Below are 26,028 nucleotides of genomic sequence, written 5' to 3'. Positions count from 1 at the left end.
CCACCTGAGAATGAGGGGGAGTAAGAGGGATGGAGAGCAAGAGAGACAGATAGACACACATAGAATGTAATAATAATGCCGAACAGGCAACAGGGGCAAATAGCTGAATGCCCTAGAAAATGTGAGATACTAACCCAAAATTATAAACCCACAAAGTGAACAGGCATGAAAACACATTTGTGACATCCATAATAAACCTATTATAGGCCTTATTTAAGCCTCTGTATAATCTTATCATTTTGGATTGAAGCATTTCATAGGCCTCAAACAATTCCAAATTTATTCTGATTGCAAAGAAAAAGAAGTTTCTGTAAAGTCTGAACAAAAGATTTTTAAATTACAGGTAATTAAAAAATTGTCCTGAATTTTAAAAAACTGGAATTTTCTCTAATGTTTCTTTGTGTCCTTCTAGCTCAAAAATGGCAGCTTTCTGCCCCTTCAAACTATCCACAGAGTTCAGTGCCATTGAAAATACATGCACCAGCTACATTTAGAGATCAAAAGTTGTGATTAATGAAGTAGCTAATTAATTTTGGTTTGACATATAGAGGTTTAATTCTGCTCACACTGGTGCCACTTGGTGATTTCAGTCCTTATCTACACTGGAAGCAGGACAAGGTATTGTGTGTGTGTGCATGCATGTATGTGTAAGAGAAAGTGTGCAAGTGATCAAGAGACTACAATGCCCTCAGTTGGTTGGTTTAAGTTTTGAAGTTAAGGGTGCTCCTATATTCAGCACCTAACAGCTGCTTTAGCTTACCTGTAGGAGCCTTTATTTCTGGAGCTGCATCGTAAGAATTCTAGTCCTGTTATTAGTATTTTATTACATTTAAAAAAATGTGTTAAAAGAACATTAAGGTTGCAAAGCCAAGAGCTCAACAGTTAAGAAATGCTAGAATTAAATTTGCCTGTAGCCTTAATTCAGCCCCCTTGTGTGTATAAATTATGATACAGTCTTTAATTATATGATCACAAACTATTTTTTCCACAGGATCCATGGTGCACACTGAATGGGTAACAAGTCAATATTTCTTTTTATCTGCATCATTCAAAGTGTGGCCCCAGGCCGCATTTACTGCCCAACACCAAACCCTGCACTGAATACAGAATTATTAATTATGTCATGGGCATTTCTATGGTGCTCGTCACCATAATATCTGAGTGCTTCACAAACAATAATGAACTTATCCTCACAACACATGAAGAACTCAGGATCAGAGAGAGTAAGGGCAAAAGTACACTGATGCATTTTCATGCCTGAACTCTAATTTTGGGTGACCAACTTGAAACAAAAAAGGTCCTGATTTTTCAGAGTACTTAGCATTTTATACCACTTCCTATATACAGCACACAGCTCCCATTGCATTCCAACTTCTGCCACAAATGAGTCATGGAGCCTATAGACAACTGCTTCATTCACTATAAACCCCTGATTCATTCCCTGAACACCATCCATTCCATGCACTGAATGAGACAGGGGTCCTGTGGAAAACAGCATGTGATTTTGTAATTAAAGACTGTATGATAGAGTATACACACAAGGGGATTGAATGCAACCTTAATTCTGGCATATCCTAACTTCTGAATGCTTGACTTTGAAATCCTTACTTTCTGTTAAGTAGTATTTTTAAAAAGTAATGTATTATTTGTATTGTGGTAGCACCTAGAGGTCTCAATCAAGGATCAAAGTCCCATTTCACTAGGGATTATACAAACAAATAAAACAAAGTCTATGTCCCAGAAAGCTCACAATCTGTGTTTATGACAAGACACAATAGGTGGTTAAGCACACAAATGGTAGTGGGATTCATTGGTGACAAGATAACTATACAGATGCATTCGCATAAATGATTAGCCCTCGCTTTGCAATTTTGTGTGGCTTATCATGGAGAGGTGGTAGTTTCTCCAAGTTAGGCTGATTTTTTGGCCAGAGGAGAGGAGACTGCTATGTGGAGGCACGGCAAGGAGCTGAAGGGTTGTGGGGCTAGAGAGGGCCTTTCCAGTGGTGTAGTTTTGGGAGGGGGAATCCATTGGCAGCATGACTGGAGGGGACATGATGGGGAACAAAGAGGGAATTCTCAGCTCACAAACTAAGGAGGTTCGCTGGCTAAGGATGCTGGCTAAGGATGCAGCCACCCTACTTGAATTGGTGTTAGACAGTCCTACTGTGGATGCAAATGTACACAAGTGGCTTGTGTGGGTGTCAAACAACCAACTAAAGCACAAATGGCTGAGTGCTGTAGTGCAGACAAGGCCACAGTTGGACTTACTGTAAAGTGGGAGTAATGACACTAACTCATCATTGTGAAGAGCTTTGAAATCTACTGGTATGTGAAAAGCATTATTAGCTACTTTTTTTTTCAAGGTGGATAAATAACCCACAGAGATGCTGAATGACTCAGCCAGAGGTGGTATTGAGGAGCAGGCACTGGTTATAGAACCAAAAGCTGTGTTCTAGTCATGGGGGTGATATTTAACATGCTATCATTTTCTAGCACTTGTCTGCACATGATTTTCTAGAACTCCAAGGGAAGGTATCCCGTGTTGTACACATAGATTGAGTGTGTGCCTTTTTCGCCAGGTATGGATTGAATAAAGCAGGGTTCACACTTTACTTGGATGTATGTGAAAATACTTTCCAGGGGTATCAGAGTAACAGCCGTGTTAGTCTGTATTCGCAAAAAGAAAAGGAGTACTTGTGGCACCTTAGAGACTAACCAATAGCTTAGCCAATATGTTCCAGATCTGGGAATATTTAGTTTCTTTCCCTTTTCCTAGAGAAACTAGAAAAAATAAACATAAAAATAACATATGCTAAGAGGATGCTAAACTTGCCCAGAAAAGCACTGAAAAATCAGGAAATGTGAGAGTTCCTGGGCACCCCCTTATATAACTCCATTTACAATGCTGTCTTTAATTATATGATCACAGACAACTTCTGAAATAATAATGTTGGCTCTTGGGTTGAGTGGAAGGCTGAAATTCAAGGCCTTGTGGAGTGGCGACATTCGGATGGGAAATCTAGGAGATGGTAATCCTTGGTGAATCTGTTTATTTACAGAAACATACACAAAGTCCTGTTTGCCTGAGGAGCAGTAGCAACACAGAGCACACAGGGAGTTTCCTTCCTGGAAAATCCCCCAGAGAGCCGCCAGCCTTCTCGGTGCCCAACAGGAGAGGCTGCCTCTCTGTCTCTGCTTCCTCAGGTTCACACAAACCCATTTCTCCTGCTTTACTCCAGCTCTGTTTACAACCAACCCTTCGCCACTGTATTTGTAATCTCTAAGGCAACCCTGTAGCTCCACACAACCGTAGAGTCTGCATGCTTTGACCAGGGGGCTTGGGCCATTTGGCTCATAAATTTAATACCCCTTTAACGAATTATCTCCTCTATCCCCCCTTTCAATACCTTGACAACTCTTAATGGTGGCCCATTACAATATCATATAGTGGATTTTTTATAGTCTTTGGCCTTCAGCACCAAACCACAAGCTCTGATGGTGTCCAGTATCTCATAGAAGTTGCTCAGCCCGTAACAGTTGGGGCCTTGTCAGTACCTCTCCTGTGTATATCCCAAAGACTGTAGGAGGATTAGGAGAAGAGCTTCTCCTCTTCTTTGGTCACGTTGTTCTACAGGAGATCAGTACCACTGCTGCCCAACCCTTAAGGTGTGAGAAAAAAATATCAATAAAAAATAAAAATAATAAATAGCATGATATTATAAGGAGGCAGTAGCTCTCCATCATTAAGGCTGCCCTATGATAAGGTTGATTTTGAGACAACTCCCCCATCGACACTCTCACACCGACAGATATACACACTTATGAGTGAGAAAAACAACATTCTTCATCCTTCCAGTTTTCAGATTAAATTTTGTTCTGAAAATGTCAGCTAAACAGAGCGAATACATTTTGAGATTAAGCAATTTACAAATGCTTCCTTTTTTAAAATGTTATGAAGTGTCTACCATCTCTTTGTATGCTTCAGTCTGGAACTAAAATAACATTACACCACAATATTCTGATAGAAACATTTGATATTGGCTTGTGCAACAGGCAATTTTCAAGGGCAGAAATAATAAATTATTTATGATATTACTATTAAATGTAAACTAGAAATGAATCTGTATAATTGAGGCTGATAGCAAAAAGAAAAAAACAGATGGAGAATATAGTCTTGGATACCCCTCCCAATGAGGAATTATTTCAATGACTAAAGCAAAGATATTGAGGCAATGTATTCTTGTACATACTGTCCCCTCATTGACAAATCCTTTCATTTACAAAATCAGAGATACTGATGTGATATATTGCTTGTGTGTAGAGTGTTCCCATTGACAAGTGTGTTCCAGAACCTTCATTGGGGTGATGTGTTGCTTGTTGACCACGAAACTTCACTAACAAATTCTTTCCACAACAATTTCAGTGACTGCTGTTATTACCTTGACCAGTATAGCCCACTCCGCTAATTCAGTAATTTGGTGATATATCCCATAGTATGGATTTACTTTTTTTCTCAAACATATCTTCATTTACCTACACAAAAGAAAAAAATGAAAACGAATGACAGGAGAAGAAAATAAAACAAAACCAAACCTAGGAAATTCCAAAACTAAGAAAGTGTGTAAAAAAACAGTTAAGGTTGCTAAGCAACATCACATCATTTACAAAGCCTAAGCACTTAAAAGCAAGGAAATGAACAGTGGAGTGCCCACATAATAAATATAACATGTTATTCATATCTGATGCAAAGAAATGCATATTTAATCACAAAACAACATTAACTATGATTCTAAATAATTACCGTTTTCGTTGGTTATCTAAAAGTATAAACACAATAAAAAAGTCTTCTGAAAAAGATACAAATTATATGCATTTGCATTACCGATATACTGATCTGCCTCACCCAAGTTTTCATGCAAACATCATTTGACTATATATCAAAATGCTATATGTTTGCTATAAACTACACATAAAACATCATTATCAAGACACAGCACACACACCTGTGCCAATATACTCCAGTCTAGCAGTCTTCTGATATTCCAGTCCTTCCCAACACATTTGCAGATGCACCTCAGTCCAGACCTGCAGCCCCCTCAAGTCCACCCCTCACACACACACTCCAGCTCAGCTGATACCCCTCATTTCTGACCAGTAAGACCTCCCCCTTAAGCACACTTCAGTAACCTTGCTCATCCTGCCAAACTCACTGACAGATAGACTAAATAAGGCAATTTAGCAATTCTGCCATTCTCCTGTTTGAGCTCTGTCCTTGGACGCTACTGCCCTCTCATGGGAGATCCACAGTCAAACATCCTCCTCTTCAACCTCCTTTCCCCTACCTGCTGAAGAGAGATGCATTTTGAGAAAAGGAGAGGAGAGGGAGACAGGAAAATGGAGCATTTACCAAGGTGATTTCTGAACTACAGTTCCCAGAATGCTTGTTATTCCCAAAGGTGGCCTCACAAATGGTGTCAGATTGCACATTCTCATATCAGTAGGTGGTGCTCGGCCCTCTGAGGCAGTGGGGGTACTGTACTGTAGATGGCTCAGACTACGTCTACACTGCAAGCATTACAATGACACAGCTGCAACACTGCTGTCAGGAGCCTGCTATTTAACCCAGACCATGAAGTACCTAGATAGCATCCCTAGCCTTCCTGCCATAGCAGCATGCTTAACTATGGCTTCTGACCAACAGCCTTAGTGCTAAAGGCCTACAGCCCCACAGGAATCGTGCCCCAGGGTCCTGCGTGGCTGGACAGACAGTATTCTCATTGGGTACCTGGCCTATATAAAGAATCTAACCCGAACAGGAAGCTGTGACTGTCTGAGCAACAGGCTGTTGCCTGATGGTTGCTGCCTAGACCAGCGGTTCCCAAACTGTGGGTTGTGCCCCCAAAGGGGGCTGTGCCATCAGCAGATGGGGTTGCAAGGATTCCCAGTGTGCAGAGGATGCTATTTTGCACCATATAGCATGACCTCGCATGTACGGTGCATTGCGGTCATGATGCATGGAGGACACCATTTTGCTCTACCATCCTTTTCACATTGTGACCTTGCATGCATCATACATACGAGGTGACGCTGTGTGGAGGATAACAAGGAGTCTGGTGGCACCTTAAAGACTAACAGATTTATTTGGGCATAAGCTTTCGTGGGTAAAACACCACTTCTTCAGATGCATGGAGTGAAAATTACAGATGCAGGCATTATATAATGACACATGAAGGGAAGGGAGTTACCTCACAAGTGGAGAACCAGTGTTGAGAGGGCCAATTTGATCAGGGTGGATGTAAAAAGAAAAGGAGTACTTGTGGCACCTTAGAGACTAACCAATTTATTTGAGCATAAGCTTTCGTGAGCTACAGCTCACTTCATCGGATGCATACTGTGGAAAGTATAGAAGATCTTTTTATACACACAAAGCATGAAAAAATGGGTGTTTACCACTACAAAATGTTTTCTCTCCCTCCACCCCACTCTCCTGCTGGTAATAGCTTATCTAAAGTGATCACTCTCCTTACAATGTGTATGATAATCAAGTTGGGCCATTTCCAGCATAAATCCAGGTTTTCTCCCCCCCCCGCCCCCCCCCCACAGACCCACTCTCCTGTTGGTAATAGCTTATCTAAACTGATCACTCTCCTTACAATGTGTATGATAATCAAGGTGGGCCATTTCCAGCACAAATCCAGGGTTTAACAAGAACATCGGGGGGGGGGGGGTAGGAAAAAACAAGGGGAAATAGGTTACCTTGCATAATGACTTAGCCACTCCCAGTCTCTGTACAAGCCTAAGTTAATTGTATCCAATTTGCAAATGAATTCCAATTCAACAGTCTCTCGCTGGAGTCTGGTGTTGAATTTTTTTGTTGTAATATCGCAACTTTCACGTCTGTAATCGCGTGACCAGAGAGATTGAAGTGTTCTCCAACTGGTTTATGAATGTTATAATTCTTGACATCTGATTTGTGTCCATTTATTCTTTTACGTAGAGACTGTCCAGTTTGATCAATGTACATGGCAGAGGGGCATTGCTGGCACATGATGGCATATATCACACTGGTGGATGTAGTCCACTCCCAATAATAGATGAGGAGGTGTCAATTCCAGGAGAGGCAAAGCTACTTTTGTAATGAGCCAACCACTCCCAGTCTCTATTCAAGTCCAAATTAATGGTGTTAAATTTGCAAATGAATTTTAGTTAGAGTTAGAGTTCTTTGAGGGGGTCAGCAAACATGTGGACAAGGGGGATCCAGTGAACATAGTGTACTTAGATTTCCAGAAAGCCTTTGACAAGGTCCCTCACCAAAGGCTCTTACGTAAATTAAGTTGTCATGGGATAATAGAGAAGATCCTTTCATAGATTGAGAACTGGTTAAAAGACAGGGAACAAAGGGTAGGATTAAATGGTAAATTTTCAGAATGGAGGGGGTAACTAGTGGTGTTCCGCAAGGGTCAGTCCTAGGACCAATCCTATTCAATTTATTCATAAATGATCTGGAGAAAGGGGTAAACCATGAGGTGGCAAAGTTTGCAAACTGCTCAAGATAGTTAAGACCAAAGCAGACTGTGAAGAACTTCAAAAAGATCTCACAAAACTAAGTGATTGGGCAACAAAATGGCAAATGAAATTTAATGTGGATAAATGTAAAGTAATGCACATTGGAAAAAATAACCCCAACTATACGTACAATATGATGGGGGCTAATTTAGCTACAACTAAGCAGGAAAAAGATCTTGAAGTCATTGTGGATAGTTCTCAGAAGATGTCCACACAGTGTGCAGCAGCAGTCAAAAAAGCAAACAGGATGTTAGGAATCATTTAAAAAGGGATAGAGAATAAGACGGAGAATATCTTATTGCCCTTATATAAATCCATGGTACTCCCACATCTTGAATACTGCATACAGATGTGGTCTCCTCATCTCAAAAAAGATATACTGGCATTAGAAAAGGTTCAGAGAAGGGCAACTAGAATTATTAGGGGTTTGGAACAGGTGAGGAGAGATTAAAGAGGCTAGGACTTTTCAGCTTGGAAAAGAGGAGACTAAGGGGGGATATGATAGAGGTATATAAAATCATGAGTGGTGTGGAGAAAGTGAATAAGGAAAAGTTATTGACTTGTTCCCATAATATAAGAACTAGGGGCCACCAAATGAAATTAATAGGTAGCAGGTTTAAAACAAATAAAAGGAAGTTCTTCTTCACTCAGTGCACAGTCAACCTGTGGAACTCCTTGCCTGAGGAGGTTGTGAAGGCTAGGACTATAACAGGGTTTAAAAGAGAACTGGATAAATTCATGGAGGTTAAATCCATTAATGGCTATTAGCCAGGATGGGTAAGGAATGGTGTACCTAGCCTCTGTTTGTCAGAGGGTGGAGATGGATGGCAGGAGAGAGATCACTTGATCATTACCTGTTAGGTTCACTCCCTCTGGGGCACCTGCATTGGCCACTGTCGGTAGACAGGATACTGGGCTGGATGGACCTTTGGTCTGACCCAGTATGGCCATTCTTATGTTCTTATGCTGTTTCTCTTTGAAGTCTGTTTCTGAAGTTTTTTTGTTCAAGTATAGCTAAGTTTAAATCTGTTATAGACGGTTCAGGAAGATTGAAGTGTTCTCCTACTGGCTTTTGTATGTTACCATTCCTGATGTCCGATTTCCATTTATTCTTTTACGTAGGGACTGTCCGGTTTGGCCAATGTACATGCCAGAGGGGCATTCCTGGCACATGATGACACATATAACATTAGTAGACGTGCAGGTGAATGGGTCTCTGATAGTGTGGCTGATGTGGTTGGGTCCTCTGATGTGGTTGGGTCCTCTGATGGTGTTGCTAGAGTAGATATGGGGACAGAGTAGGCAATGAAGTTTGCTACAGGGATTGGTTCCTGGGTTAGTGTTTCTGTGGTGTGGAGTGTGGTTGCTGGTGAGTATTTGCTTCAGGTTGGGGGGCTGTCTGTAAGCGAGGACTGGCCTGCCTCCCAAGGTTTGTGAGAGGATGACATTGTGTGGAGGATGACATTTTGTAGAGCAACATGGCATCCTCCATGCATTATGACTTCACATGTACAGTGTGTGAAAGGTCATGCTCTACAGAGGATACCATTTTGCTTTTTGAAATAGCATCCTCCATGCTATCTCGGGTCCCGGGAGGAAACAGTTAATTAAAATGGAATCATGCCAGCAAAAAGTTTGGGAATCCCTGGTCTAGATCTTGTTGCTTCTCCTGACCTTGCCTTGCAGGCTTACCCACTTCACCTCCCTATCTCACTGACCCTGCCCCCCTTAAGAACTCCAACCACTGCCTTGGACTGCCTCTAATACCAATTGATCTGTCTACCTGACCACCTGTGTGCACATGACCACTGCTCCGGTCTGCCCCTTGGCCATAAGGCCTCACAGTTTGCTCAGACCGCTTCTGTTGTCTCCTAGGTTCATCCTACCCCAAAAGGGTTTTTGAACCGACTCAGTATTGTAGGTGCCCCAAGGTGCACTGAGACACTAGGAGCAGATTGCCCACCTGCAGGTGGAAAACTAAATCTTACAGGCCACAATGGACCAGCTTTGGGCAGAAAACTAGGAACAGATCACTGCAAGTGGGTACAGCTTCCCTGACCGCACAACCCATGCCACCTTCTGGACCCAAAACCACAATAACTTTACCCAAGCCCTGTGACAGGACCTGAAGCAAATTTGGAGGTTTTGCAAACCAGTACAGGCTCTGTTTCCTGCTACAGCCCAACACCTACCAGATGGACCAGGCAAAGGTGGGACTGCTTGTCAGCTTTAATAGGCAAAGCCCTGGACTGGCTATCCCCTCTGCTAGAGCAGGATCATGCCATACTGGCCAGCTGGGACATCTTCCTTTCAATTTTCCATGATCCTCACTGGGCTCATACCATGAAGATGGCCCTATAGAAACTTCACTAGATCTTGGGGCCAGCTGCAACATATGTGGCCCACTTCCGATGCCTGGCAGCAGATACAGTTTGGAAGGAGCTGAGCCAGCTACACTGATTCCATCTTGGTCTTGGTAAGGAAATAAAAGATGAACTTGCCTCTATGGAATCTCCCACAGATCTAGGCATGTTTATTGAGCTCTGCATCTAAATCGCCACCTGACGTAGTGAAAGGCAACTTGAGAGAAAAGGGATTTCACTCTGTGTCCAGGCATCACCCGCAATCTCTGCAAAGGCCCCCACATCTAAGCCCGTGCAGGTGGACTTGGCATGGACCCCACTGGACTTTTCTGAATGAGAAAACTGATGGTGAGAGAACTTGTGTTTTTACCACAGGGGCACCAGCCGCGTGGTGTCTGTCCTGGCAAGCCCCTGCACCATGTGGCTCTGAGAAATGACTGCCCAACCTTGATAAGGCAGGTTGAGCCTGGACAACACCAGGAAAACCCCATGCAGCCCCCCTCCAGCAACCATTCTGCGTGCCTGGCCTGACACTTTGAAAATGTCCCTGCACCTAGAACTCCAGCTGCAATTCCAAATTTGGGATTCTGGACAGGTACTTCCCCCCATCTCCAAGAAAGCCCTGATTGACTCTGGGGCAGGAAATAACTTCATGGACTCTACTGAGGCTCAAATACTTTGTCTATCCATACAACCTAAGGCTATCCCTGATTTAGTAGAGACAGTTCAAGGATCACTGCTCTCCTCTGGCCCCATCAGTCAAGAAACTACTGATATGTGTGCATTACCATGCCCTAAATAAAATCACTGTGCAGAATTGATACCCAGTACTGCTAATCCCAAACCTCTTGGATCAGGTAAGAATAGCCCAGATATTCACTAAATTAGGCCTCAGAGTGGCATACAACCTAATCAAAATCCGATGAATGGAAAACTGAGTTTTGAACTCAATATGGCCACTTTGAATATCTAGTGATTCCTGTAGGACTTACTAATGTGCCCACGACCTTTCAGCATCTAATTAAAGATGTCTTACGGGGTATGCTGTACCACCATGGGATCACCTACTTAGATGACATTCTAATTTACTCCAAAGACCGACCCATGCCTGTGCACAACGTCCTAGAAAGACTCCGCCAACATGGACTATACGTTTGACTGGAGAAATGCATCTTTGATCAGCCCACCATGGAATTCTTAGGCTGCATTCTGGCCACCGAAGGAGTCTGCATGGGTCCCTGGAAGGTGGAAACAGTTTGTGATTGGGCAATGCTGCAAAGCTTTCAAGAAATTCAATGCTTCATTGGGTTTGCAAATTTATATAGAAGCTTTATATGTGACTACTCCCAAATCCTGACCCCTGTAACTTCTCTGCTATGAAAACTACCAAGTTTGCTTGGACACCAGAAGCCCAAGAAGCCTTCAGATATCTGAAGATGACATTCACCTCTATGCCCATCGTCACATGTCCTGACCCAAATCAGCCATTCATTCTGAAAACCGACACCATCACCTGGAGGGGAGGCTGTCCCAAACACAGGGCCTCAACCAAGAATTTCATCCTTGTGAGTATTATTCCCACAATCTCTGTCTTGCTAAGCACAATTATGACATTTCAAACAAAGAGCTACTTGCCATCAAAGTGGCTTTTGAGACCTGGAGGCATTAACTAGAAAGAGCCAGACACCCTGTTCGGGTATTCACTGACCACAATAATTTAGAATACCTGTGCTCTGCTAAAGCCCTAACCCAAACACAGCTAAGCTGGGCTGTCTTCTTTTCAAGGTTTGATTTTACTATCACCTACCTCCCTGGATCCTGTAACAGGAAGGCAGATGTTCTGTTCCACAAAGGGGAATATGCCACTGATCCTAAGGTACCCAATGAAGAGCCTCCCTGCATCTGGAAACTACTTCCTCAGGGGATCACTACTATCTGAAATATTTGTGACCATACATTCTTCCCAACCAGATGACCCCTTTGCCCAGACACTCCTAACTTCCAGCGCTGAACCTCAGGGCAACTTCATACACAAGGATGGACTCCTCCTCATTTATAGGTGTACCTAGTCCCTGAGGGACACCCCCACTTGGAGCCCCTACATATTTGTCATGATGTCTCCTGGGCCAGACACTTCAGCCAGGCAAAGACCACTCTATGGCATGTTGATTGTTCTGGTTGCCAAAACTGTGATCCAATGTTCAGGCCTATGCCAGGTCTTACGATATCTGTGGCTGTAACAAAGTGCCCTGGGCTGAACCAAACCCTTTGGGACGTTAATACCCACCAAGACCCCCTTATGTCCTTGGTCCAATATTATGACAGACTTCACTGTCGAGTTACCAAAATCTGAGGGATGCCATACTGACAATAAAGGGTTCACTGATGAAGATGGTGCACTTTGTTCCCTACTTATATCTTCCCACCACTGAGGACGCTGTTCACCTCCTCATCACCCATGTGTTCCGCCTCCCGGACCACATCACCTTAGTCTGGGGGCCCTAGTTTGTATCTCGGTTTTTGCAGGAGGTATTCTGCAGATTAGCAGTGTATCCCCCAGCTGATGGCCAATCAGAAAGATTGAACTGCTAGTAGAACATGTCGATGCTTCACAAACTACCACCAAAATGACTGGGCCTCATTGATTCCTCACATGGAATTCGCATACAACAATGCAAACCAGGTCTCTACCAAGATGAGTCTGTTTTTTGCTAATTATGGTTTCCACTCCTGCTTCTGTCTTGCACTGCCCGCAGCCACCTCAGTTCCTGCAGCCTCAGACCTGATTAATCAAATCCGAGGAACACAAGAAGAGTTGGAACAAACCCTAGAGATAGCCAAGGCAGCATACAGACATCATGATAACCAGCACCTTCAGGTGCAGTAGGACAGAAGGTATGGCTATCAGCCGGACACCTCAAGATGGGCAGACTGTCCCCTTTGAACTAGGACACAGATGAAACATCTCTCCCCACAGAGGCTTTTGATTCCTGTTTTCAGTTGTTGCCTTTTCATCTGTCCCAAATAGCTGCAGTTCCAACCTATCACCAATAGGTGTCACCTGGCTAACCAGTTTGAGGCCTGCTCATGGCTTCCACCCATGTTAACTTACAGGGGAGAGTGATTGAAATTCCTTGCACAATTTCTCCTTCTGGGAGTTATTTTGGATGGCACAGGGTATGAGGTGGGACATGACACCCCAGCACTGACTTTTACCTCAGATATCCTTCAGACTCCCTCTCTAGGATTTGGAGGCTAGGAGAGCATTCTGGGTATATAAACACATGCATAGCCAGTGAGCTACTGCCTACAGTGAACTTCCTCTGACAGTGCCATGAGGAAAGTCTATTGGATAGGAGTAGTATGTGTATGTGTGTGTTGGGGGGTGAGCCACTTCTCCCCACCTCACCATTTCCTTCTTAACCTTTGCTTGCTGCTCGTTTTGTTGTTCTTTCCTCCACTTTCTAGAACCCCATGCAGTACAGAATCATAGAAATGTAGGACTGGAAGGGATCTTGATAGGCCATCTAGTCCAGTCCCCTGCACTGAGGTAGGACCAAATATTATCTAGACCAGTGTTTCCAAACTTGGGACGCCGCTTGTTCAGAGAAAGCCCCTGGCAGGCCGGGCCGGTTTGTTTACCTGCCACGTCCGCAGATCGGCCTGCAGCGATGAACCGCAGCCAGTGGGAGCCGCGATTCGCTGAACCTGCGGATGTGGCAGGTAAACAAACCGGCCCGGCCCGCCAGGAGCTTTCTCTGAACAAGTGGCGTCCCAACTTTGGGAAACACTGATCTAGACCATCCCTGACAGGTGTTTGTCTAACCTGTTCTTAACAGCCTCTAATGACAGAGATTATACAACCTCCCTAGGTAATTTGTTCCAGCGTTTAACTACCCTTACAGTTAGGAAGTTTTTCCTAAAGTCTAACCTAAATCTTCCTTGCTGCAATTTAAGTTCATTGCTTCTTGTCCTGTCTCCAGTGGAAAATAACAGTTTATCACCCTCCTCTTTAGAACAACCTTTCACATACTTGAAGACTGTTATCGCGTCCCCTGTATGTTCCTGTCTCCCAGGAAGTAACACACAGAGAGAAATTTCAGGCTCAGCCAGGGGACTCAGGTGTGAAATAGATTTTAATTGAGTTTAGAGTTCTGTTTTGTCTCTTTTTCTCAGCTGAGGGTGGATTGTCCAGAGGACAAAGCAGATATGATGGATAGGAACAGGGGGTGAAGGAGAGAGAGAGCTACAGACAGGGAGACAGCGAGAATGAGATCCAGGGAAGCAGCCAAGGATATATATATGTGTGTGTGTGCGTGTGTGTGTGCTTTTCCACACCCACATACCACAACAACACTTCATGGAACAAATGACCCAGAGAGTCGTAACATGCACACACAAACCAAGTGACACACAGCAGTGAAACTTAATGGTAAGTGCAGACAAACACAGCTCAACACAAAACTCAAAGTCAACCACACAGATTCCAGCACACTTCAGCACAGACACACCTGGAGCAAAAGGACATTTGGAGATCAGCAGAGACACAAACACCCACCCACCCACCCACCCAGCAAACAGCCACTGACAACACACAGAGTCAAACACAACTATACATGCAGATTCACACTGACCAGCATAGCACACAAAGGGAAATGCACACAACCTGACACCACACAAACTCAGCCACACATCTGCTCACCACACACACAACAAAAACACCAGCAAATATGCTCGTGCAATCTAATACCCAAACAGAATAACTGGAACAGACCCACACACTGAGAGAAAATACCTCCGGCGCATAATCAGACACGCTCACAATACCCATCAGCAGGAGACAAAAGGAAAGTCTCATTCTTATCTTTCCCTTGGTTAATTCCAGCTAGGGAGACCTGCACTCAGGGATTTGAGGAGAGAGGAGACCAGCTGGTGGAGTGGAAAAAGGCGAGAGAGGCGGGGGGGCATGGTGCGGGAAAGGTGGCTTCAGAGTCTGTGCATTAGGAATTGGCTGGGGAGTTGCAGTGCGCCATGGGCAGTGTTCAAAGGACACTTGGGTTACGAAAGTTGTGTCCAGCGAAGCGAGCTTCATCCCCAAGCTCTTCCTCAATCCTGCCAGAGAAAGAAAGAGAAGTAGTGCAACTCAGAGCCTCAACACAAGGGACTGTCCTGGGCATGGAGAGCAAGCACAACACAGCGAGTCATACAGGAGCTTGGAATGGGGCAGAGCAGGAAAACAGGCCACTGTAAGTGCGGTGACTGCACTGACAGAGGCATCATGTCTTGGAGTAGGGAGAGACAAGTCAGCTCTGGGGTGACAGCACCTAGGGTACTGCACTCAGGTCTGGAATCCTTCTTGGCACCAGGGAGACATGCCCATGCTGGCATCCTTAGTCCTGGAGACTCCCTCTCTCCCTGCACTGTCAGTTCCTCCCTCCCCAGCGAGTCTGTCCCCTAGTGGAGCCAGAGAGACATTCCCGCCTTTGCAATCTCAGCCCCAGGCCACTCACCTCATGAGCTGGTTGTATTTGGCCAGTCGCTCAGACCTGCAGGGGGCTCCTGTCTTTATCTGTAAAATATTCACCATAAAGAACAGTGTGAGACACTCCCCCTCCCCACATACACCAGCCGTCCCGCATGGGACCCTGAGTGTGCTCTGAGAGGTAGGAGGGGGATTCACGCTCTATGTTAATTCAGTGCCACTCTTCACCTCCCCTCTTCCTCCCTGAAGCTCTCCAGGACCTGATTTTAGCTTAGCTGATACGTACTTGCCCAGTACACAGGCCCACAACCAGGTCAGCAATGAAGGTGTCTTCAGTCTCCCCAGATCGGTGACTCACCATCACTCCCCAGCCATTCTCCTGGGCCAACTTACAGCTGCAGAGAGAAATTAAGTAAATGAATCATCCTTCTTGGGCCTCCACCTGCTAGGGATGGGACCCTGACATCCCCACTCCCAGTAACGGTCCTGGGGGCTTTTACCCCTGGTGATGAGGACCAAGGTTTTGTCTAAACACAAGAACTGCACCGATTTCACTAATCGGTGTAGAAAGTGCTGTAGTTAGATTGGTGCTGGGAGCAGGTGGCTGGTTGGACTCACGCTTGAATGGCTTCAGTAACTGATCCAATCTGGTTGACTTTGAGCAGGAGGCAGTTGCAGGCTTTTTCCTCAACAGCTCGCTCGATGCGCTTGGGGTTGGTCACTGTCAGGTCATCCCCCACAATCTGAATCCCCACATTGGCTGTGAACTTGGACCAGGCCTCCCAGTCATCCTGATCAAAGGGATCCTCAATGGAGACCACTGCAGAGACAGGGGAAGATGGGTGAGTTAAAGCTGCCCCACTTCCCAATCCACAAAGCACAGCAGCTCACCTGGGTAATCGCGAACAAAGCTTTGGTAGAGGTCACCCAGCTCATCGGCAGAGATGTAGCGGCTGGGGTCATCAGGGGATTTGAAGTCCAAGTCGTATTTGCCATCGCGGTAGAACTCAGATGCTGCCACGTCCATGCCAATGACAATCTTCTCAGTGTAGCCGGCTTTGTCGATGGCTTCCTTGAGAAGTTCCAGAGCTGGGATGGGGAGAGAGACAGAATGAGATTCAGCCACTGCTAGTCTGTTTTGGAAAAACTCCTTCCAAACCCCAGATATTCAACTGCCTGAGGGGCAGGACAACTAAGAGTGGTCAGGAAGGAATGGTCCCTCTCTTGTAAGACCCTGCCTGGGGAGAGGGGGACAACAGACTATCCAGGAGTTTGCAGTGGGACAGAACACAGGGTGGGTATGTAAGTTGGGTCTGAATATCCCAAGGTCTCATGTTCCAGAGCAGAAAGGGGATAGTCCCTCTCTGTGTGGCTCTGGGGAGACCCCATCTGGCATGCTGAGCTCAGCTATGGGCTCCTTACTCCCAGAACAAGAGTAACAAGCTGTGGGAACTGGAGGGGTGAAGTTCTGGGAACTGATTCAAAGAGCAAAGCCCAGCTGAGCAACACCACGACCGAGGGGGAAGGACATGAGAATTGTCTGCTAGTGTGTGAGGGGTGTAAGGCCCAGAGGGAAGGTGTTGTTTAGGGGGACTGGAAATGGGGAGAGACTAAGCCAAAGGAAAGGAGCTGTCTTCCGAGGCTGAGGGATCTGTGAGCCAGGGGAGCTGCTGCACTAAGGACAGGGCGGGGACCCAGCACCTGGGGAACTAGGAATCAAGTGTCCTGAGGAATTGATGGGGTGGGGGATTGTGAGCCTGCCCTGAGCCTCAGCATGGGGGCTTTGCTCCCTTCTCTTGATGTCTCTCACCTTCACTGTTCTCCAGGATGTTGGGGGCGAAGCCGCCCTCATCACCCACATTGGTGGCATCCTTCCCATACTTTTCCTTGATGACGCTCTTGAGGTTATGGTAGACCTCGGCTCCAATGCGCATTGCATCCCGGAAGCTTTCAGCCCCCACAGGCAGGATCATGAACTCCTGCATGGCCAGCTTGTTCCCTGCGTGGGAGCCTCCATTGATCACATTGAAGGCCTGGAAAAGTCCAGAAAGAAGCAGGGGGTGAAACTGGCAATATCCCAGCCCGGTACCAGAGGGGCCCTCTGCTGAGTGGATGCTTGAAGTCCCCATGTTCCCACAGTCCTGGCCTCCCCTCCCGCCTCCTCAGTCAAGTTCTCTAAGTCTGTTTGTAAGTGGACTTTGAAGCTAGGGATGGAAGGTTCTTACAGGCACTGGCAGGATGAGGTCAGCGTTCCCAGCCAGGTCAGCGATATGTCGATATAGGGGCACATCCTTCTCTGCAGCACCTGCCTTGCACACAGCCAGAGAGACCCCCAGGATGGCATTGGCTCCAAATTTAGCTGTGGACATTCCAAAATCAGGGAGGAATGAATTCTCCAAACATCCTCAGGCCTGTCATGCAGCCCCCTGCTATTCCAGTGCTGGGCTCCCCACCCAGCTCTGCCAATGCCCCTCAGTCCTGTCCTACAGCCCCCTGCTATTCCAGCCCTCGGCTTCCCGCACTGCCCTGCCAGTCTCATAGAATCATAGAATATCAGGGTTGGAAGGGACCTCAGGAGGTCATCTAGTCCAACCCCCTGCTCAAAGCACGACCAATCCCCAACTAAATCATCCCAGCCAGGGCTTTGTCAAGCCTGACCTTAAAAACCTCAAAGGAAGGAGATTCCACCACCTCCCTAGGTAACGCATTCCAGTGTTTCACCACCCTCCTAGTGAAAAAGTTTTTCCTAATATCCAACCTAAACCTCCCCCAGTCCTCTGGGACTCTGCAGCCCCCTGGTATTCCAGTGCTGGGCTCCCCACACAGCTCTGCCAGTGTCCCTCAGTCCTGCCCTAGAGTATCACCCCACGCTCCTCAACATTTCTATTTCCCATGCCAAAGGAGAATGGAATTACATTTATTTTCTGTCCCGTCCATCTCTTGCATGAGGTTGTCTATCTTCTCTTGATCCACCACAGAGAAGCCCTGCAAGAAGACACATCTGCTAAGAAGGGAAGGTGTGGAAAAAAGCTCAGCTCAGGGAGGGCTGTGTGTGTAACTGTATAGCACTTCTGTAGCACACAGATTCAGTATACATCACAATCACACCTCTGCTCTGGTTGTGACGAACTGGCTCTGTGGCTGGGCCATTAGATTTGCCACCTCTAAGGTACAAAAAAAAGGGATATCCGGGGAGATCCTGAGCCCATAAAACTGGCCAGTTGGCAGTGTGTATTGAGCCTCCTTACAGATTTCCCAGGCCAGCTACCTCAAAAAAGGGATGATCCTGAGTAAACCCAGACAGTGGCTGCCCTACGGCCATAAGGTACTGTCACTACCTGATGAGGCCATGGAACACATCATGGGAAATTCCAGCTTCTGCACAAACAAAATCCACAGGCCAAAGCATTGTGAATGCCAGGCTGGCCGGGGGAGGATGAGACGAATGGGAATAGGAATGGAGGATTTGGATGAGGAATGAGCAGTGCTCCAAGAGGTGCATGTGCGAAAGAGGGAGAGAGTCTTACAATGAGGGGCAGCTGGAGAGGTGCCAGATCAGATGGTAACTGGGGTACGGGGGAGGGCCGTATGGAATAAAACCCCATCCACCCAGTGGAGCAGAGACCTGTCGCTTGCACACCCACACCCACGCACACAAGGGCCTGTGAGGGTATGTGCCTGGAGTCAGAGGGAACAGCAATGTGCCAACCCAGTTGGTGAAATGAAGAGAGAGACAGAGGCAGAAAGAGATTAGAAAGCAAGAGAATAAAATAAACCTCCCAGAAAGGAGATTAAAGGGAAATCCTTACAGAGCCGAGGAGAGCTGGGGCGATAGTGCTGTTGATATGATCCACGGCCTGTAGGACCCCTAGAGAAGGGAAGAGACAGAGACAGCGAGTGAGACAAAGAAAGAGACAGAGACAGACAGAGATTCAAGGCCTAATTCTCCACTCAGTCACACCAACTTTATATTCGTGTGACTCCAGTGAGGTCAGTGGAATTATACCAGCACAAAACAGGGAGTGCTGAGTGCAGAATCAGGCCCTCAGAGGACACACATGCACGTACAGAGCACTGGGGCTACACAGTTGCCTGAGACTGTTCAGCGAGGGTGAGCAGGAGCTGAACTGTCCCCACCTTTTCCAAGGAATCGGAACTTGTCATTGTCTCGCAGCTCCAGAGCTTCGTAGATGCCAGTGGAAGCGCCACTGGGAACTGCAGCACGGAACATGCCTGAGAGAAAGCAAAACACAGGTGTGAAAAAAGAGGAAAGAAGAAAGAAAAAGGGAAGCTTCTAAGCTCCTGCTCACTTCTTGTTTGCCTATCCTTCTCAATGTAACTTACAGCCCATGGGCTGTTTGGGTAGTGGCATTACCCCACAATATAGGTGGGGAAGCTGTGTCACAAGGAGGGGAAAGGACTCTCCCAAGGTCACACAGTGAGACAGTTGCAGAGCCACATAGAGAACTCAGGTGTCCTGACTCCCAGCTCCTCCCTGGGGTACACCCACTATATCCTACTCCATCTCAGAACTAGAGCTAGAACCCAGGAGGCCTGTTCCTCAGTCTCATACTCAAACACCTTAGTCTCCACCCCTTCTAGGGGAGTCTGAGTTTGAAGGGTAGTTGATGGGTAATATCTCCTTTTTTGATATTTCATTGAATAAAGAAGTGAATGAAACATTCAGCTCTAGAAGCGGACAGAAACCTGACACTAACATACATACACATGGATATGTGCACAGATATGAACACACAGGAGTACTTGCACATGCATGCATATAAATCTACATTATAAGTCTATAAACATGCAAGGCCCATGACCATGCACGTGCCTGAAGACACAGCTAGACTCTATAAATACCTACTAGACAGAGAAACACAACTCTGTGACATTGTACAGACATGGAGGCACACATGCGTGCATGAACATACTCACAGACAGGTAGCTGTTACTGTACACACAGATGCACAACCCATCACGTACAAACAGAAATCAGCAGTTTTATTTCCGTTTCCAGTGAGCATCTCACTCTGGTGCTCACGTACTAGCTCAACACTGTTTGGACTGTAAACTTGCTGGAGGCTAATGAATATTCATGCTGCAGAGCATGCACACATTCTCTAGAGAAATCACACACACACCCCCCTACCTTGAGATCCAGCCACAAATTCTGATCCTTCAGCTCCAAAACCACAGGCATCCCCTGCCTCAGCTAACAGAAGATCTCTCAGAGGACATGAATTTATGGGAGGTGCCTTCTCCTCTCTGGGAGCGCAGTGACAGACACACATGTGCACTCACTACACACTCATCAGCACAAACTCATCCACGCATTCACTCATTTGATAAGGTTACAAGTTTGGGACCCAACTTCTCTTAGTTGTAAATTCATCAGCAGGAATTAAGTGGTCAAGGTCCCGGGTGTTGCAAGAAGGTGCCTGGCTGCTGAAGAAACAAAGCTTATCCAGATTGTGGTTGCTATTTCCTACCTGGCTGCCACAGGACTGAACTAATTCCACTGCCTCCCAGTGCTGGACAGTGCAGAAATGCACAGTCTCCTCCCACCTTGTCACACATACCTTTTTCTGTGTACAAATCCACCTCAACGGTGGGATTCCCACGGGAATCCAGGATCTCCCGAGCATGGATCTTTTCAACGGACATGGTGATCCTGGTCTTTCCTGCAAAAGAGTTGGAGATGGGCAGTGGGGGGAGGAGAAGCAAGGAAAGAGGCTTAATTCTGGGTTTCTCCATCGCAGAGGCCTCACATCCTATCTGGGATTCAGAGCTCAGCTCTGGGCCCTTCATTCCCAGAAAGACAGTGACAGGCAGGAGGGAACTCAGGCTATGTCTGAGTTCCCCTGGAGCTCCAGGTGTGATTCCCAGTTCACAGAGACATGCTCAGGCTTGTGCACTAAAAATAGTGGTGTAGCAAGGACAGTGGAGAGCAGCACAGACTAGCCGACCTAAGTTTGCAGGTTTGTTCTTGGTCTGGCTAGTCCAGGCCATCACTCGCAACTGCTCATGCTACCATGGCCACACTGCTATTTTTAGCACATTAGCTCGAGCAGAGCTGGCACGTGTGTATCTACCCGAGCTGGGAATCTGCTCCAAGTGTAGATGCAACATTGGAGACAAGCCAGAGAAACGCTTCTGGGGCCACAGGGGGTTGGGTTCTGGGGACAGGTGGGCTAAACCCACCTGGCTCCGGGAAGCCATGGCTAAGGGAAGGACATGTGAACTGCTGGCAAATGCCCGAAGGTGTGATTCCTCAGGGGAGGGGGTTGTTTAGGGCAAGACTGTCCAACCTTTTCAGCCTGAAGTCTAAACACATTGCAAAATGGTCAGGGGGCCACAACTAATCTCTGCCATGTTCTGCTCCTTTCATGCTCAGGCAGCACAAGGGAGCTGCCCTGCCCCAGCAGGTGTAGAGTTGGCATAGCTGGTGCCTACATCCAGAGGCGAAAGTAAGCCGGTACACCCCAGTACGGCATACTGGCAAGAGCCGGTGCACCATACTGGGGCAGTCCGGCTTCCCCAGAGGGCAATTTAAAGGGCCTAAGGCTCCCAGCACTGGCTGGAGCCCCAGGCCCTTTATTTTGCCTCCAGAGCCCCGCTGCTGGAGCCCTGGGGTAGTGGCTGTGGGGCTCCAGCGGCTATTTAAAGGGCCCAGGGCTCCTCTGCTTCTACCACCCCAGCCCTTTAAATAGCCACCAGAGCCCCGCCGCCGCTACTCCTAGGCTTGGGGGGCTATTTAAAGGACTGGGGCGGTAGAAGCAGAGGAGCTGCGGGCCCTTTAAATAGCCCCCAGAGCCCCAGGCTGCTGCTGCTGCTACCCTTGTGGGGGAGGGGAGGAGAAGGGGAGGCACTTACCTTACAGGGTGGGCTTGGGCTTGCTCTGACCCCCTCGGCCCCGCCCCTTCCGCCCTAGGCCCCGCCCCCTTCCGGGGTCTAGCGCTGGCTCCAGCATACGGGTAAATCACTCGACTTACTTCCACCCCTGCCTACATCTCCCTCCACAGAGGCCCTGGCACCAGGGGAGGCATGCCAGGATGCGGGGGAGGGGCATGGCTGGAGTTATCTCCAGCTGGTATATAGTCTCTTGGGAGCCAGCTAGCCCGCCCCCAGGCTGCTCTAACCAAGACTGGGACAGAGAATCAAGTCACTGTAATTGGTCAGTAGTTCTCAGCTTCTCCTTTTCCCCACTCCTGGGCTGCCTAGGCTGGCGTGGGGGAGGGAGCGAGCCACCTATCACTGTCCTGCTGTCCCCAGGGCTCGCACAGCCTGGTAGGCAATGGAGCAACCAGAACTCCCCTTCTCCATCCACTGCAAGGCAGAAGGCAAGCAGCCAGCGAAAGCCTAACGGCTGCTGTGTGCTCCCAGCTCAGAGTAGAATTGTTAATGGGGCTGCAGGTGAAGCAGTGGGAGGCAGCTCTCTCTTCCTTCTGGATCCTGGTTTCTAGTGGTGGGGCTGATCCAAACACTGCAGTTTTAAATCGCAGGGCACAGCTCAGGGAGCACCTTTGCCATTACAATTCCAATACGCTGTTCTATCCCACGGTCACCCTTGAGGATCACATTTCAAAGCCTCAAGGTCCACAGGTTGCACACCTTTGCTTTGGGGGGGAGGAAAGGGTGAGACTGAGACAAGGCAAAGGAACACAGGAATCAGGGCCCTAGCATGGAGGGGTCTGTGAGCCCAGGGAGCCGTCTCAGGGCCTGGACCCCCAGCATTAGGGAATGTGGGTGCTAAGGAGCCCCAGGAATGGACTAAGGGGAACGCTCTTGTCTTGCAGCCCGGGGGGGGAGGGAAGAGGGGTATGGGGCTGGTCCCAGCTTTTAAATCTTTAGTTCTATATATAAGTCATGCTAATGAGTGTGGTGGGAGGGGGAGGGTGGAGGTCTCTTGTATTGCGAGGGTTGGGAGATGAGGTGGTTTGAAGATTCAGTCATAGCTAACCAAGTTCCAGAGCAGAGCAGCTTTAAAGGCCACTCGCCTGCTGTATCATGCTCTTTGGGTGTTCAGAGAAGCCCTTCCCCCTTCCCAGCTCCCCTTCCCAACAATCTGAGGCCCATGTGTCTTCTCACCCAACTGCCACCCATCTATTGGCTGCCAGAGAAGGTGCCTAGCAATAACTCTAGGGGGTGGTACCCTACTGCAGGGGATAGGGGAATTCAATGCACCATTCCCCCCCACCCCCCCACAAGCCATAGCCCCTTGAATCCCCCCAGCTCCTATTGCTTCCCTTCTCTGCCCCTTCTTATTGCTTCCTCTCTCCTCCCTCTTTCCTTCATCACCCCTCCTCTCCTCTCTTGTTCACATAGGTTCAGTCCCCATCCCCCAGGGGTAACCAGTTCTGAGTGGGGATATTAAACCCAATCTGAAGCTGAGACCAGGGAAAACTCAATTCTTAGTTGGTGAGCACTGCAAAGCCTTCGCGCAGGGGACAAATGCCCAGTATAAGGCACAGTGGGGTAGGGGTGGGCAGAGATTTACACCTCACCAGGGTCTGTGTGCAGTGCTTGTGGTAGAAGGAGCAGAGGGGAGCCCAGGCGCAGCCCGTACTGGGGGCAGGAGCTGGTTTCAAGCCCATTCTCCTGGTGTCTGGAAATCACAATGTTATTACAGAAAACTTCTCCAATGCTGGGAAATCTCAGCCAGTGAAGCTGAGAGTCTCTAGAGCCATGCAGGGCTGTTCTCCCCCTTACAACTCCCTTCACAGCCACCGTCTGGGCTGGCATCCCCATCAGCTGCCCTAGCAGCTGCTCTGCAAGCAGAATTTTTCACGCAGTCTGTCAGACCCCACAGGCGCTTCCCCCATGGTAGTGCCCTGCGTGTGTGGGTTTCCCTCATGGCAGTGCCTTGGCAGTAGCCTAGCAGGCAGCATAAAGGAGTGAGGGGGCAAGGAGAGACAGACCGCACAAGTGTGAGTTTCCCCACAGTGGAGCCCTGATGATGACACATGAACTGGACTAAGCATTTCCCAACCCCTCAGCAGCAACATTGCCAGCTTCATTCCAGACTGTCCATTTTCCTCTTCTAGACAATCCTGCCAAAGGCCACAGAGCAGCTGGCTCAAGGACAGGAAAGGAACTAGACCTCAGCCATGCTGCATCCCCATGGCCTCATCACTCTCTCTGTTCCTCTTTCCTCTCTCCTCTGTACCCTTCCTTCCTTGCTTCTCTCTGTCTCTCACTGTCCAGTTCTCCACCTCCAAGGCCCCAGATGGAGGAAGAGCCGCACTGGAACTCACTGGTTGCAGCAGTGCTGTCCTGAAAGGAGGTCAGGGACGGATAAGCTGGGATAACAGATTGGAACAGAGCCACAGCCTGGAACTCATACGCAGCTGAAGAAGAAGGGGGCAGCCATCAGGCTGAAGGGTGCACCGGCCCTTGGGAGAGGCAGGCTGAATAGCTTCCACAAGGAGCCATCACACAGTGCTGGGATAGGAACTGGTGGCCGATGGAATGGGCAAAGTTGGCAGGAGGTTTGCACTGCTGTAGTTCCCCCAGGTTGGCACTGCTTCAGGGAAGTTCACACTGCCAGGGCATGGTGTTGTAGAAGGTAAACTGACTACATCCCCCCATCCTCCCCAGTCCTCAACCTGCTGCAGTCCTCCACAACAAAGCACTGCTAGGGCACTGCTGTAAGGCAGCTGGCACTGCTGCAATTCCCCCAGGCTCAGCACTGCCCCTAGGAAGCTCACACTGCTGCAGTGCTGTGGCTGCTGCAGTTAGTACTTGCTTGGCTGCCATCTCTTCCCATCATTGCCCCCCAGCGGGGTGTGGGGCTGTGAATTACATGATGTCGAACAAGGCAATTCTCCTCCCTCCCCCTGGGAGGCAGCTCTGTGATGCTGCCAACGCCCTGCTAGACTAGGAAACTAGCCTGATCCCAGAGTTCAGCAAAGCTGGTCCCTCCTCCATGAATGATGCTCACCAACACCTCAGATTAGTCCCCCTCCTAGCATCAAGCTCTTTCAGAGACATCAGAAATCAGCTGCCCCCAAGTAAGCCTCTAAGCCACAGCATCTCCCTTGGGTGCCCTTGGGAACAGGACCTACCTCTGGTGGTTGAGCCCTCCCCAGATAAATACCCCATGGAGAGGCACAGCCGTGTTGTCCTGCAGCTTTGTGATGTAGCACAGATAAGGGCAGGACAGGGGGGGTTGCATGACATTAAAATAAGAAGGAAAGGAGAGACGCAGAGGAGGAAGAATGCAGGGGGAGGGGAGAGCAGGAGGAGGAAGTGAGGGGAGTTTAGCTAGTTTATTTGCCTCTCTGCCTGGTCCCTTTCTCCAAGGACCCAAATGCTGGGGGGTGCTGGGGGCCCCCCAGGATGGGGAGTGTAGAGATGCACAAGGGTGATGTTGGATGTGAGGGAGGCACTTACCTTTCTAAGGCAGGTGTGAGCAAGAGACTGAGAAAGTGCTGCTGGAAGGAGGAGGAGGAGGATGGAGCTGAGGAAAGATGCAGGAGCAGGACCTCAAGGGGAGATGATGTGTCCTCTAAGCCAACAGCGGCAGCAGCAGCAGGATGGAGACGCCCCTGATAGGGCCGAGACAGCAGCATGTGACCCAGAGCTGCAATGAGTCAGGATTTAGAAGAAGCTT

General features: G+C 47.9%; 2 protein-coding genes across 5 annotated transcripts in view; both read right to left on the bottom strand.

The window, feature by feature from the left end:
* Positions 1-5,302, bottom strand: part of ATN1 (atrophin 1) — a 65,510-nt gene extending 60,208 nt beyond the window's left edge. The window contains exons 1-2 of the mRNA XM_084616208.1: positions 5,006-5,302; positions 4,442-4,535 (exon numbers count right to left, since the gene is read on the bottom strand). The gene's annotated coding sequence lies outside the window, so the exon portion shown is untranslated. The remainder of the gene's footprint in view (positions 1-4,441; positions 4,536-5,005) is intronic.
* Positions 5,303-14,761: 9,459 nt separating this feature from the next.
* Positions 14,762-25,968, bottom strand: ENO2 (enolase 2). 4 transcript variants are annotated; one of them, XM_084616251.1, is made up of 12 exons: positions 25,809-25,968; positions 20,996-21,097; positions 19,551-19,646; positions 19,223-19,281; positions 18,329-18,398; positions 17,639-17,772; positions 17,224-17,446; positions 16,305-16,502; positions 16,032-16,233; positions 15,700-15,808; positions 15,442-15,500; positions 14,762-15,043 (listed from the first exon to the last, which is right to left on the bottom strand). In XM_084616251.1, exons 2-12 carry the CDS (start codon positions 21,078-21,080, stop codon positions 14,974-14,976), a joined length of 1,305 nt encoding a protein of 434 aa, XP_084472377.1. In that variant the 5' UTR covers positions 21,081-21,097; positions 25,809-25,968; the 3' UTR covers positions 14,762-14,973. The 4 variants fall into 4 exon arrangements, with proteins under 4 accessions (XP_084472377.1, XP_084472378.1, XP_084472379.1 ...); XM_084616252.1 differs by lacking the exon at positions 25,809-25,968 and adding an exon at positions 22,290-22,334; XM_084616253.1 differs by lacking the exon at positions 19,223-19,281 and having other exon boundaries at positions 25,809-25,965.
* Positions 25,969-26,028: the final 60 nt, after the last annotated feature.

The sequence above is a fragment of the Lepidochelys olivacea genome (genome assembly GCF_965140295.1).
Source record: "Lepidochelys olivacea isolate rLepOli2 genome assembly, chromosome: 1".
Classification (NCBI taxonomy): domain Eukaryota; kingdom Metazoa; phylum Chordata; order Testudines; family Cheloniidae; genus Lepidochelys; species Lepidochelys olivacea.
The sequence above is the reverse complement of the archived record's forward strand: the minus strand, read 5'-3'. Positions and strand labels throughout refer to the sequence as shown.

Excerpts from the sequence above, each read along its gene's own strand:
- ENO2 (XM_084616251.1), bottom strand. The coding sequence starts at position 21,080 with ATGTCCGTTGAAAAGATCCATGCTCGGGAGATCCTGGATTCCCGTGGG. Across the intron at positions 19,647-20,995 it reads GGATTTGTACACAGAAAAAG|GCATGTTCCGTGCTGCAGTT; the intron begins GTATGTGTGACA and ends GCTTTCTCTCAG. Across the intron at positions 17,773-18,328 it reads GGACGGGACAGAAAATAAAT|CTAAATTTGGAGCCAATGCC; the intron begins GTAATTCCATTC and ends GAATGTCCACAG.